We start from the raw sequence: 13,566 nt of genomic DNA on the forward strand, positions 1-13,566 counted from the left end.
TAAAAATGGTCCTTTATTGTGGACGGGACATGGCCAATGTGTTTTCACCTACGTGGTCTTCATCAGGGCATCTTTTTCAGTGGCCTGTGAACTATAAGTCTCACTTTTTTTTCCACAGTTTGGCTGGGGGTGCGACTTATACTCAGGTGCGACTTATATAGCAAGATATATAATTTCACATGTTTGTTATTTTCATACTGACGGCCACTAGAGGGCGCTCTAGACTTGTGCACCAGTGTCTGCTACTCCTTTAAAGCCTTCATTTTGGAACGGTTCATTTCATTTACAAACTTTATGGGCTGAAAACTGGAAAATTTGGAGAAAAATGGAGAGTGTCTCCCCTTAAACATGTCGACGAGCTAAAATAATGCATAGAATTCTCAAACTCGTGTAGCCCAGACTTGTTTGACAGCTAATAAAGAGACAATGGACATTTTGAATCCCATTCTGCAGTGCTTAGTGTGATTTATACAGCACTTGTGCTTGCCCCGGCCCTCCACGTTGGGTGTTGGAGTAATGACATTGGGCGGGGGGTAATTGGGTGACATAAGCCGGTGGTGGGTGGCCTGTGTTTGCCTTGGGGATTTTGCGCTGTTCACAAAAGCACTCCAGGAATGCAGCAGGATCAGCCGCGGTGTCTCCTGTCGGACTGACCACAGCGCTGTCCCCCCCTCCTCCCCTCTCCCTCTCCTCTCCCTGTCCCCTCCTCTCTCTGTCACCCCTCTCTTTTTGAAAACAGTGAGGTCTGCAGTTGTCCGTCTGTGGCTGTCACCTCTGTCTCCCTACGGGACGAGACGGGACGGGGCCTGCTGTGACTCATCACATCTACATACGAAAACAAAGCAATAAAACAAACTTTGGAAAAAAGAATTGGAGAGAAGAAAAACAAAACAAATGACAATTTGTCTGAGAGATCATGTTTAGGTGTAAATCATTATTAAAAGGGACAATACGGAGTTTAAAAATGTTAAAATTATGTATTTTCCTCCCCCTACATGCCATGTCCTAATGTGTAGAATGAGCTCAGACCTGTTCACCACAACTGCCTCTAAAATCCTGCCCTGTCACTCAAAAGTTGTTACTTCGGGTCCGAAGTGCCGTCATGCACGAGCTTAATATAGAAGCTGCAGTTACACGTACGACCTGAGGTGGCAGTAGTGAGTATAAAATGGCCAACTTGCATCTCGCCCCTTTAAAGTCTCTCTACCCGATTTTTGTATTTATTTTCCAGAGGAAACGCATGAGGCCTACATTTTTACTGGAGATTTTATGCAAAATTGACCTTTTGGAGCTCGTTTCAATGTTGTTTTCGCATCACAAACATACCTGGAGTTGCATCTTTGAGTAATCTTTGAATCTTATTCAGTGGCTTTCCTTCCTGCACTGACTGTAAACTTGCACTGCCAATGTTTTGATATTTTTGATATTTCAATATTTTTCCTTTTTGATATATATATAGACCAGTCTCAGTCATTTGATTTTTGATTGGCAAAAGGCCGTTTGGAACTGCACCTATTTAACCTCTTAACCACCTGAACCGAGCATAATTTGTCCAAAAAGGTATAACCCAAATCTAACAGCGTCTTGAAAAAAAGTGTCAAAAGAGCGACGAAAACGAGGATGAAAATGCAACAGAAGCGCGACAGAAACGTGCCGGAAAAGCAGCAATAAACAAGCGACAAAAAAGCATCAAAATAGCAATGAAAAAAGTGATAAACACTACAAAAACACTTAGTTACGATCAGTTTTGTAGGCCTTGGCTTTCAAATGAGGCGCTACATTGGCCTGTAGGCTGTGAACTCCAGCCGAGAAGCTTTTAGATTTGGGTGAAGCTGAACTGGAGACAATGCGCTCGGTTAAAGTGAGGGGTAAGAGATTAAATATGAATTAAAATGGAACCTCACATTAATGGAGTAATCAAATAATAAACAAACAGTAGACTGAGGATGGTCTATATACTGTATGCACTTTGGCCCTTTTATTTCTCTACAAGAGTCAGGTAAAGTGTGTTTACATTCCCAGAGTTTAGCAGAAGCAAATAAACCCTTTTGTTGCCATGATGAGGGTATTTCTATGGGTATGTTTGCAGTGATTGATCTCGCCCTGGCTGCACTTGTGTGTGTGAAAGACTCATGACTCCTGCACTTGTTACTTTCATAGTAAACCTACACAGGCTACAGTTATTGTCCAACGTTCCCACAAAAATGCTTTGCTTTATTTGGTGAAATGCTGAGTAAATCTCTTTAACAACACGAGGATCTATTCCACAGCCGTCCCCCCTCACAGCCGGACGGGCGCAGTGACTCATCGCACACGTAAAGGCAAAAGAGGCCGTAGTAAAAAACCTGTTTGGACGCGCTCTGGACAATGGGAGGGTTGTCAGAGCGGAGGCCCGACTCCTGGGAAACCGTGATGACACATGGGTGAGAGGTGGACGTTTCTGCTGCAGGAATTTATAAACGAATGAGAGTAAACTGGGACTTCTGAACACAGACAGACAGGCATTAAATAGCATTTATGCAGCCGCAAAGTGGAAATCCCCAATGTAAAAGAAATTGTCTTTCAAAACTACATCTGTTGAAACCGTCCAACAAGAGACACTCAATCTCAAATGGGCTGGATATGGCCTTAACATTGCTTCATCAAATAGCCATAACTCTGGTCAGTTAATTTTTGGGTGAGGTTTAATGCTGATGTTTTGAAGCACGCACATTAGGCTCTTTTATTTCCAAACCAACTTATTATTTTTTGAATTGCACTTGCACCGTGATGCACCAAACCACGGGTCCTGCACCGTGAACAGTGAGAGCTGAACCCCTCATATTTATCCATAAATATTCCACTGTCTCTTGAATTCTATTCCCTGAGTTTAGCGAACATATTGTAGATGTAGTCGCTCATTCTGCTGGTGCTCTGGACAACGGGCTCACTCCTTTCTGCACACAGCAGCCAGTAGGTAACTTAGCACTATATATAAGGAAGGAGTACGTGTGCATAAAACACTCCAATTGCAGTTTGTTTGAAATTATTTTTAGCATTCATTCTTTTATACATTTGTAGTGGCCATAGTTTTTGGCATGGAATGTGCAGGGGGGCCTTCCAGTTAAACGGTTGGGAACCACTGGTCTACTTAGTGCGGGTCTACAGCTATACTGAGTGACGGGTTACAGGGAAGGCCGGGTCTCAGCTAGTTATATATTTAGTCCAAAATGTTACGCAGTGTACCTTTAACCAAGGATGTCATGATTTCACATTTTTTAGTCTAGTTTAGAGAAAAAATTATGATTATTCACGATTATCGACCTAATGAAGGGACACAAGTGAGATTTTTAGTTTATTATACTAAACTAAAAATACACACAATATTATCTGACAGGCTCTGCAGGCAGGACGTTGACTTCAGTCGTACGGTTGAAGGACTGCGTCCTTTTATAATTGTGGTAATCTTAAAACCAGTTAATCTTGACATCCCTTGTCTTAACATGCACAACGTAATTGTTAGAGAAATAACAATGGTGTTCGAGAGGATAGATGAAAAACAGGCAGCAGTCTGGATGTCTTATGCAGGAGAAGTTTATTTACCATCGGTGCGGGACCCGGAGACATGAACTCGTGACATCGCGCTAGTCCTACCATTCAAGTCTGTCCATGCTTCCACAGAAGAGGGATAAATACCCTCTCAGAGCGTCATACTGATACGCAAGCATTCAGTGGCTGAGAGTGGGCGCCTGAGCTCCACAGTCAAGGCTATGACAGAGATAGTACGACTGTACAGCCTGACCCAGTATGATAAATAGCGATTTAATGCTATCCTCTAACAGTTATTCAATACGTGTCATTTATTTTAATTTTCTAAATAAAAGAGCTGCATGAACAAGCTTCAGTTAGCCGCTAACGCTAACCTCTCTCATTTAGTCCATTTAGGCCATTTTACAGCTTATACCAAATACAAAGGAGAAAAACCTTCTTCTCCTGTTTAACATCATGTGCAGTGAAGTAAAAGGGGGATTTCGGTTCATAGAAAACCACTCACTACATGTTCAGGTTGAGTCGACATTGTCTGGTGAAAGTTTAACGAGTGGAGTGACCAGATTTAGGGAACAATGTGGCGTAAAAGGTAAACAAATACAGAGAGGAGTCGGGTGAACAAACAGGTCAGATGACTCTTCCGCTGGTTCACACAGGGTTTTAGAATAAAGAGAGACGTGACTCACTCTGGATGACACTGAGCCCGAACAGGTGACAGTCTTTGAGCCGCAGGAGGTCGCACACCTGCACCAACAGCTCCTGACACAGCGTCTTCACCTGAGGAACCGGGACAGGGTCAGAATACATTCATTATCAACATTACAGGGGTTTACTACTTCATTTTACAGGAATTCATTGTGTTTCCTGCAAATACAGATATGCAACTTTTTAAAAATAACCCCTACTACTTTTCGCACGGTCATAACAATGAATTTGATGTATTTTTAATTGAAAGCAGTATATTTTTACTAAATACAAAACCATGCTATCAAAACAAACATTAATAAACCTGATTTTAAAAGCTGAGCACCTGACTTTATTATAAATACTAATATATTTTACAGTGGGGGGTTTCGAGTTGTTGGTCTAGTGGGGTCACAGCTTGAAAAGTTTGAGAACCTCTGCTCTAAAGATTAAAATAAAATAAAAAACTGATTGCAATGATTTTCAATGAAATTCAATGATTTAATACCATTTCAATGCCCAAATACTGTATTTCAAGGCCACAGATTTCTTTACAGTTGCAAACGTTCCATCAAAAAGAGAAAAGAGGGGAAAGTTTAACCTCTTACTCCCCGCCTTAAAGGGATATTTCAGGATTTGACATAGGGCCTCATTTCCTGGAGATATACTGTATATATATTTTTGAATTCATAGAGTCCTTATATTTGAAGAGTTCAGTGGTGCTAAGCTAGTGCTAGGCTAGTGCATTCACTATGTAATTTCAAAGGGTTTCAAAACTATATTTTTGAAAACTTTATTAAATAAGCAATCAGAAAAGCAATGTTTTCCTTTGCTCTGATATGGACAAAAAACAGGTGTGATAATAATAGTATATATGGGGAGTAAAAAACTTCCATTTGGTCATTCCAATCAAAAAAGTCAATGAAACCCTCATATGTTTCATGGAGTTGCCGTAGCGATGACAAAACTCCCCACTCGCTTTTTTGCAGCTTTTTCGTCTTCATCTTGTTCTCGTTTTTGTGGCCATTTTGACACTTTTTTCATTTATGATTTTGATTGCCAGTTTGACTTTAATGCTGTTTAATGACATTTAATTTTGGTTTCTGAAAGACAACAAATCCCAGAGTCAGGGTTAACTCCTCCAGCATCCACATTATTTACAGCAGATACTGGAACACGGCCTTAACACAGACAACAGTGACTCCTTTGTGTTCATAAACAAATTAAAATCGTGTGGTTTCCGAGCCCGAGAAGGGAAATTTGAAACCATAATGAATTCCGCGGTCAATCAATTACATGAATTAGAGAAACATTTTCAAACTTGTGGCCGGTTAAGTGATACATTGTGCAGTTCCTCACATTGACGATGACGTTGAGCGTGTCGTCGTTTGGCAGAAAGACACAAACACAGCGACGGTCCTGCATGGTTTTGTTGTTGTGGAAGTGAAGTTTGTTCATCTTCTTGTGGCGCGGCCCGAGTGAACCTGCCTCTCCTCCCTCCCTCCCACCGGGGGGCGCTCAGGCTCAGCTGCAGCCCGGGACGGTGTCTGCTCCTCTGGGCTCAGGCGGGACGGGGGTCAGCGGGGAGGGCATCTGGGCCAAAAGAAGAGGGTCGCTCCTAAGGGGACAAAGTAAAGCAAAAAGTCAGTCTTCAGTAGATACATTTTTCCCGTCAGACACAACAGAGGCAGCAGCTCTCGTGAAGTTGTACAGAATTAATAATCATTGACGACCAAAGGCAGGAAACAAAACACTTTTCACAAAAGCAAAGACCAGTGAGACCAGCTTAGGACTGTTCAGATGAGAGCAATGGAGGTTGGTCAAGGGGCCACAAATTTCAGTGTTTCCCATCCAAGGGTACGGGGTTTAGTAGGAAGGTGAAACTCAACTGCTAGACAATATTTTTTAAAGGGAAAGCTATTCACCTTATTCCACGTTTGCCTCTTTTTGCCTTGTCTCGGCACTTCCGGTAGAGCGCAAAGTCCGTTCATTAAAGGGGCTAGATGCAAGTTGGCCATTTTATACTCACTACTGCCACCTCAGGTCATACATGTAACTGCAGCTTCTATATTAATCTCGTGCATGACGGCACTTCAGAGCCGAAGTAACACCTTTTTGAGTGACAGTGCAGGATATTAGAGGCAGTTGTGGTGAACAGGTCTGAGCTCATTCTACACATGGCTGGAACATGTAGGGGGAGGAAAATACTTAATTTTAACATTTTTAAACTCTGTATAGTCCCTTTAAATATACTTTATATAGGTCTCACATTTATAGGAATATTTAGTAACCCCATTCTCATAATTTCTGCAGTTTCAGTGAAATTTCTAAACCATAGGCAAATAACGTGATAATTTTGTGAATTCAATCAATTGCTTTGGCCAAGATAATTGAGATCCAAAAATTCATTATCGTCCCACCCCTGCTCTGTCAGATCTCTTCTTAGAATTTCAAACTGAAAACAAAATAGATAAAAGAAATATTGCACAAACTATAAATATAATCACATAAAAATGTGATCAAATCTACACAGTAACATTCATTCTCCAGGCATTTGATGATCAAGATCAAGATAATGTCCCACTGCAACAATGCGCTCTATTTTACGCTCTAATGTGAGCTGAACTTCTGAACCCGACACACGTCTCTCCTTGAAACCGAGACATCTTTTTTAAGCCAAGCCCTAGAATCGAGTTTTTAAAGCTTTCCCCAAATGCCAAAGTAAGAGAGGAGAAATGAAAGACGCGCGGCTGTGAAAAATGAGGCCAGCGTTCCTGCGAGTTGTGTCCGTGAAAAGTGACTTCAGATCGGGGGAATGTGAGCGCGTCCCGGGGCACATCTGTGTGGAGGGAAGTGACGCAACTCGGACACACACGAACTGAGTCACACACCACACTGGAGCTGCTGGATTTATGGACTGTTCCGCTTACCGGGGCCACCGAGATCTGCATTTTACCATTTACCATTTCCTAATTTAGCATTTGGAAATGGACCTAATGTTTTCAAGAAAGAGCAACATAACAGGCAGTTTAGTATAGTGCAGGCTGTTTATCGGGGACAACCTACAACTAGAGGTCGACCGATATGTGTTTATCTCAGACAGATGCTGATATTCCAAATGTCTTGTCTATAATCCTGTGTATGTTGCTTCTAATCTGTATAATGTGTCGAACTGTGACAGAAGGGGGCGCTTTATTAGGAACATAAGGCTGATTTATTACATAATGTACATGTTTAGTTGGTACTTCTGAAGGAGCTCGTTTGAAAGACAGAAATGAGCAGATTCCAAAACAAACAAAAAAACAGTAAGTCTCTACCTCTTATGGTTCCAAAATTATTGTCTGAGGACTGAGGTGTAAAACACTTGTGACTGATTTTCATCGCGATGTTCCTCAGTTCCCCTGAGGCCTAGTTGTGGGAGAGCTCATTTTTAACACTGAGCTCTGTCTCTGTCCTTTTCGATTCCGGATATATATATTCATATATAATAAGCCGATATTGTCAAATGTATATCGAGTATACTGCAACCCGACTTCACCATTACTAACAACATGGGTAAAAAAATAAAAAATAAAATAAAGCTCTCAGTGAGACTTCAAATAAATACTGTGGGTGAAAACCACAATGTTTCAGTAATAGCACTGCGCTCAAGTTGTTAGCTAAAACTGAAGGCTTGTATTTTGTGTTTGACAATTTCCACTGTTGCCTGCAGAGGTCGCTCCAACCTCCATACGAGATGCAGATCAACACGGTCTAACCCTTTATGACGACTCTTTGCAAACGAGAATTAAAGATGAAGTGGGGAAGCTGCCGCGAGTTTGTGGAGTTTCAAAAACAGAACGGGACTTAGTTTAATTTATACTTCAGTGTCTCATATCATTTTGCTTTGGGTAAATGCATTGTTCGGCAACAGTCTGCTGTATAAATGATGTTATGTAGCCGTTTGACAGCAATTCATAGTGAAAATGTTTGCCTTGTTGTGTCTAGATCTGCAACAGCCCCACCTAGAGTTTACATCGCCAGCCATTATGCACGATGCTATGTCCACTTGCCTGTAAACACACTACTTAACTCTCCTTCCACCAAGTTGCTTCACGTTTGCCGCTCGCTCTCGGCTCGTTCAGTCCGTGTTGTGCGTCTGTGCGTCATCTCGCCCTGTAGTGTTAACTGTCTGCTGCAACCCGTGTGAAATCCTCCGACTGTGGGGCTTTTCCTCGGCAGAACGGAGACACAGCGGCTGCTCAAGTGGAAAAACTGAGATTCCCCTGAACAGACCGAACCAGTCAGCTATTGAGGTCAGAGCATGACTTTAAAGGCTCTCCCTGCTTTCTGTCGATTGCACAGCAGGACACTCTTAAATGTTCTACCTCGGAAACATTTCAGTGTAAATATAAGCAAAACCTCTGAAACAATCAATGGATTTAATACATGATATTACCCTAATGTGCAATCAGGGCCAAGCAGGCACTCACTGAAAAAACTGAAACAACTCACAATAACGGGAAGTCAATATTTGCCAAGAATCAGCTGCCAAATGCTCAGCAAGAAAAGCTAGTGTTTGGCAGCCAGGTTAAATAAAGGTCAAAGAAAAAATAATAAATACAGCACAGTAATATACAGTAAGTAACTCATCACAAGATACAAAACCCCCTGTGTGTCGGATTAGAGATTGTCAGGTCATAAAACTACAAATCCATTTAACAGCTCACATGTTTCCTACTGAAAAGACAGAGGCATTTTATCCAAGACCATCGTCAGCCGGACAGAAGGTTTGTCTTTTTTAACCTCTTAACTCCCATCTGAACCATTCTCTCCAGTTCAGCTTTACCCAAATCTGAAAGCTTCTTGACTGGCGCTCACAGCCTATAGGCCATGGTAATGGTGCATTTGAAAGCTAAGACCACGTTGTTACCATGTCGTCACTTTTTTGTCGCATTTTTGTCACATTTTTGTCGCATTTTTGTCACTTTATTGTCACTTTTTTATCACATTTTTGTCACTTTTTTGTCACATTTTTGTCACTTTTTTGTCACATTTTTATCACATTTTTGTCACTTTTTTGTCACTTTTTTGTCGCATTTTTGTCACGTTTTTATCACATTTTTGTCACTTTTTTGTCGAGTTTTTGTCACATTTTTGTCACTTTTTTGTCACTTTTTTGTCACATTTTTATCACATTTTTATCACATTTTTGTCACTTTTTTGTCACTTTTTTGTCGCATTTTTGTCACTTTTTTGTCACATTTTTGTCACATTTTTATCACATTTTTGTCACTTTTTTGTCACTTTTATGCCACATTTTTGTCACTTTTTTGTTTGTTTTTTGTTTTCATCACTATTTTGGCACTTATTTTCACTTTCTATTCACTAATAGAAATCAAACTTGTGAAAATGCACTCACTTCAGGTGGGAGTTAAGAGGTTAAAGTGCAAACTAGGGCTGGGAAAAAAATCAATTTGATTTAAAAATCGAGTTGGTAGGTCAAATCGATTCATATTTTAGTTCTCAGCTTAGAGGAAGAAGGTCCTGCTGTACAAATGTGCCTCAGTTACCTCAGGATTTTGTGTTGTTTCATTTGCTTAATCCAAATACAGAATAAAAAATTTGGATGTTTAATCATCTTTGTTTCACAGTGACTTTTCAGTTAGAGAAAGGGTTTACCTTTGCGAGTCGTCTTCTGTACTGAGACTCCAACCACTCAGTACAGAAGACGACTGGAATACCTTCATTGAAGATAGACAACTCCTGTACGACTGAGAGCTTACACAGACATTTGCTTTAAATGGTATTTTCCTCCCCCTACATGTTCCAGCCATGTCCTAATGTGTAGAATGAGCTCAGACCTGTTCACCACAACTGCCTCTAAAATCCTGCACTGTCACTCAAAAAGTTGTTACTTTGGGTCCGAAGTGCCGTCATGCATGAGTTTAATAACCTGCAGTTACACGTATGACCTGAGGTGGCAGTAGTGAGTATAAAAAGGATTTTAGAGGCAGTTGTGGGGAACAGGTCTGGGCTCATTCTACACATTAGAACATGGCTGGAAAATGTAGGGGGAGGAAAATTCATAATTTTAACATTTTTAAACTCCATATAGTCCCTTTAAGTCTTTATTGACACAATTTGCTGAAAAACTAGTTACTCACTATTTGTGTTTAGAATGGAACATATCGTGTTAAAATGCTTTAGTGAAATATCACAATAATATCATAATATTGCACAGCCGTATCGCAAATCGCAAGATACTGAAATATCGTTCTGCCCTGATAACAAAAACACACTCTGGAGCTGTTTACAGTTTCCTATATTAACATACTATACTTCCCAAGACCCAATTGTCCCGGGACAGGAGCGTTGACACAGGTACAAGTGTGAACCTGCTGCAGCCCGGGGTTCCCTTCACACTTCGGGACAGTGTGACCCGCCCCGCTGAAGACAAAAGGCAGTAACGGGACAATCACAGGCTCATCATCACCTCTTCCTGTCCATAATCTCACCTCTCTCACCTCCTCGGAGGCATCACACACACACAAAGGAGGGGCTGCATTCCACGGGACAGGGGGGCATTAGCATCACAAAGAGAGGTGCCACAAGTTATCTGCGACTCTCACTTTCAAACATAGTGGCCCATTTGGTGAAGTGTTGATCTCGAATTTAGGCAAAACAAAAGGAGGGAAGCAGCCAATTGAACTAACATCCTACTTTTGGGGCTCCCCTGATGCAGAAAAGGCTAAAAAAAAAATTCCAAAAGTGCCTGAACATGCAACGAAATCACAATAATTGATAGAGCCGGGTTTAAATATATGGTTTTCGTTTGTTAATATATTTACAAGGATTTTTTCAGAGGGGATTTTGGATCTTAGTTTTTGAAAAAGGCTATTTAAACTTAAAACTTAAATTTTTGTGATTCAAAGCTCAATAAATCAGGCTCAGAATTACATATTAAAATATTCCTTCACAATATTCTTAAGCACAAGACGTTTGGAGTCTGTAGGAGTCACCACAGTGCATGACTGGAGTGAAAACCTTATCTGGAGAAAACAGACTTAAAGTTTGTAATGCCTGCATATGCCTGTATTTTTCTGCCGTCTATCTTATGTCTCCCAGAAAGGAAATGACCATATTTGGATTACAGCGTCATCTCGGTCAACTTTGGTGTTACACAGTGACTAAACGTGTCAATATTTGTGAATAAATAAGCGTGAGAAAACAGGCCCGTGTGCCGCACTGTTGTTTTTTCAAGGAAATCTCCAGCTCAAAGCATTGAAAAATATTGTACAGGGTAAGTTTCATCTTTATTTTACGCTGACATTAGATGTTAAGAGAAAATCTAGTTTAAAATTAGGTTGGGCTGAAATGTCGGCTATTAGCAGATCTAATGCCGATAAATGCAGATATTTCTGGAACCAAAAGTGATAGAGACGGTCAGAGCTTTAAAATTAGGCTTCAGCTGAACTGAGAAAAATTGCGAAACCTAACCATTGTTAATTACTGTATTTATTTATTTGAGCAGCAAAGACTCAGAAGGAGTGGGCTGAAGCAAGAGCTTATAAGCGCCCACACCCCAAAATTAATACAATTAAAATGATCATTTCACAAGAACATAGTGGGACGACAAAGGAACAAAACAACCACAAGGAAACAACAGGAAACAAAATAGACCAAACACACCCGCAGCATCCGACCATGGTAGAAATGACCATTTACAAAGTGGTATCTACATTATGCCTTTACATGACTGAAACATATGCTCTGTGTACAATCCCCAAAAGAGAGCAACACTGATTACGAAACAACTATGATAAAGCTACATACTTACAAACTATTTACAAAGCAAGTTACAAAACTACAAACTACTGAACTGAAAAAACGTTTTCAGTTTTGGAATCTGATGACTTTTGTCTTTAAAGGGGCTGGATGCAAGTTGGCCATTTTATACTCACTACTGCCACCTCAGGTCATACATGGAACTGCACCTTCTATATTAAGCTCGTGCATGACGGCACTTTGGACCCGAAGTAACACCGTTTTGAGTGACAGTGCAGGATTTTAGAGGCAGTTGTGGTGAACAGGTCTGAGCTCATTCTAAACATTAGGACATTATTGAAACATGTAGGGGGAGGAAAATACATACTTTTAACATTTTAAACTCTGTATAGTCCCTTTAAAAGCTCCCTCTGAAGTAGCTACTAAACATGAATGTCCTGAATAAATCAGTCCTATGCCCCTCATACAGCGCCCCCTGCTGTCACAGTTCAACACATTTTACAGTTTGATGAGACATTTGGAAAAATCGGCCATAAATATCAGCAGTGCACATCGGCCAATACAAATCCCCAGAAATCTGCATTGGTCTGAGTGAGAAAACCCCATATTGGTCGACCACTAGTGAATTGTCAACATTGGACACTGCATGAAAAATCTATGTTTTTCACCTGTCTCGCCTTAAGGGGAGACACTACGGGCAAAACTCAATTTTTTCAGTTTTTAGGTTTTGGGCCAAATTGGTCTCTGAACATATAAGCTTTCACCCGGAAACAGAAAATACACCTAATCTTCACAATAACATGTTTAAATATTGTGCTGATTCAATGTTCCCCCATAGACTTATATGGGAGAACACAATTTCAAGGGCCTTTTTCTCAAAACACATTTTTCTGTCATTGTGGCAACACTATGTTCACGTCAGTCGGACCTAAAGACTTCAAATTTTCCAGCCTGAACAATATTTGGAAGATTTTTTCAGAGGGATTTTTTATTATTTAATCCCTAGCCCCATTTATTGAGTTTTGAATGTCAAAAAATAAGGCGAAAATTACATTTTTACTAATTTTTCCACTAAAAAACATCCATCCATCCATCCATCCATTTTCTTCCGCTTTATCCGGGGCCGGGTCGCGGGGGCAGCAGTCTCAGCAGAGATGCCCAAACTTCCCGATCCACACACACCTCCTCCAGCTGTTCTGGGGGGACCCCGAGGCGACACCAGGCCAGCTCGGAGACATAGTCCCACCACCGTGTCCTGGGCCTTCCACGAGGCCTTGTCCCACTAGGACATGCCTGGAACACCTCCCGCGGGAGGCGACCAGGAGGCATCCGGAACAGATGCCCGAGCCACCTCAGCTGGCTCCTTTCGACGTGAAGGAGCAGCGACTCTACTCCGAGCTCCTCCCGGGTAACTGAGCTCCTCACCCGATCTCGGAGGGTGCGCCCAGCCACCCTGCGAAGGAAACTCATTTCGGCCGCTTGTATTCGCGATCTTGTCCTTTCGGTCATGACCCAAATCTCATGACCATAGGTGAGGGTGGGAACGTAGATCGATCGGTAAATCGAGAGCTTTGCCCCGACTCAGCT

General features: G+C 41.3%; 1 protein-coding gene across 2 annotated transcripts in view; it reads right to left on the minus strand.

Moving 5' to 3' along the window:
- frmd6 (FERM domain containing 6) overlaps nt 1-13,566 on the minus strand; it is a 58,880-nt gene that overhangs the window by 18,115 nt on the left and 27,199 nt on the right. For both annotated transcript variants that reach the window (XM_079573485.1, XM_079573484.1), the window contains exons 2-3: nt 5,572-5,830; nt 4,215-4,305 (exon numbers count right to left, since the gene is read on the minus strand). In XM_079573485.1, coding sequence (XP_079429611.1) covers nt 4,215-4,305; nt 5,572-5,670 — 190 coding nt within the window. In that variant the 5' untranslated portion in view covers nt 5,671-5,830. The remainder of the gene's footprint in view (nt 1-4,214; nt 4,306-5,571; nt 5,831-13,566) is intronic.

This window comes from Gobius niger (genome assembly GCF_951799975.1).
Source record: "Gobius niger genome assembly, chromosome: 16".
In the NCBI taxonomy this organism is placed as follows: Eukaryota; Metazoa; Chordata; class Actinopteri; order Gobiiformes; family Gobiidae; genus Gobius; species Gobius niger.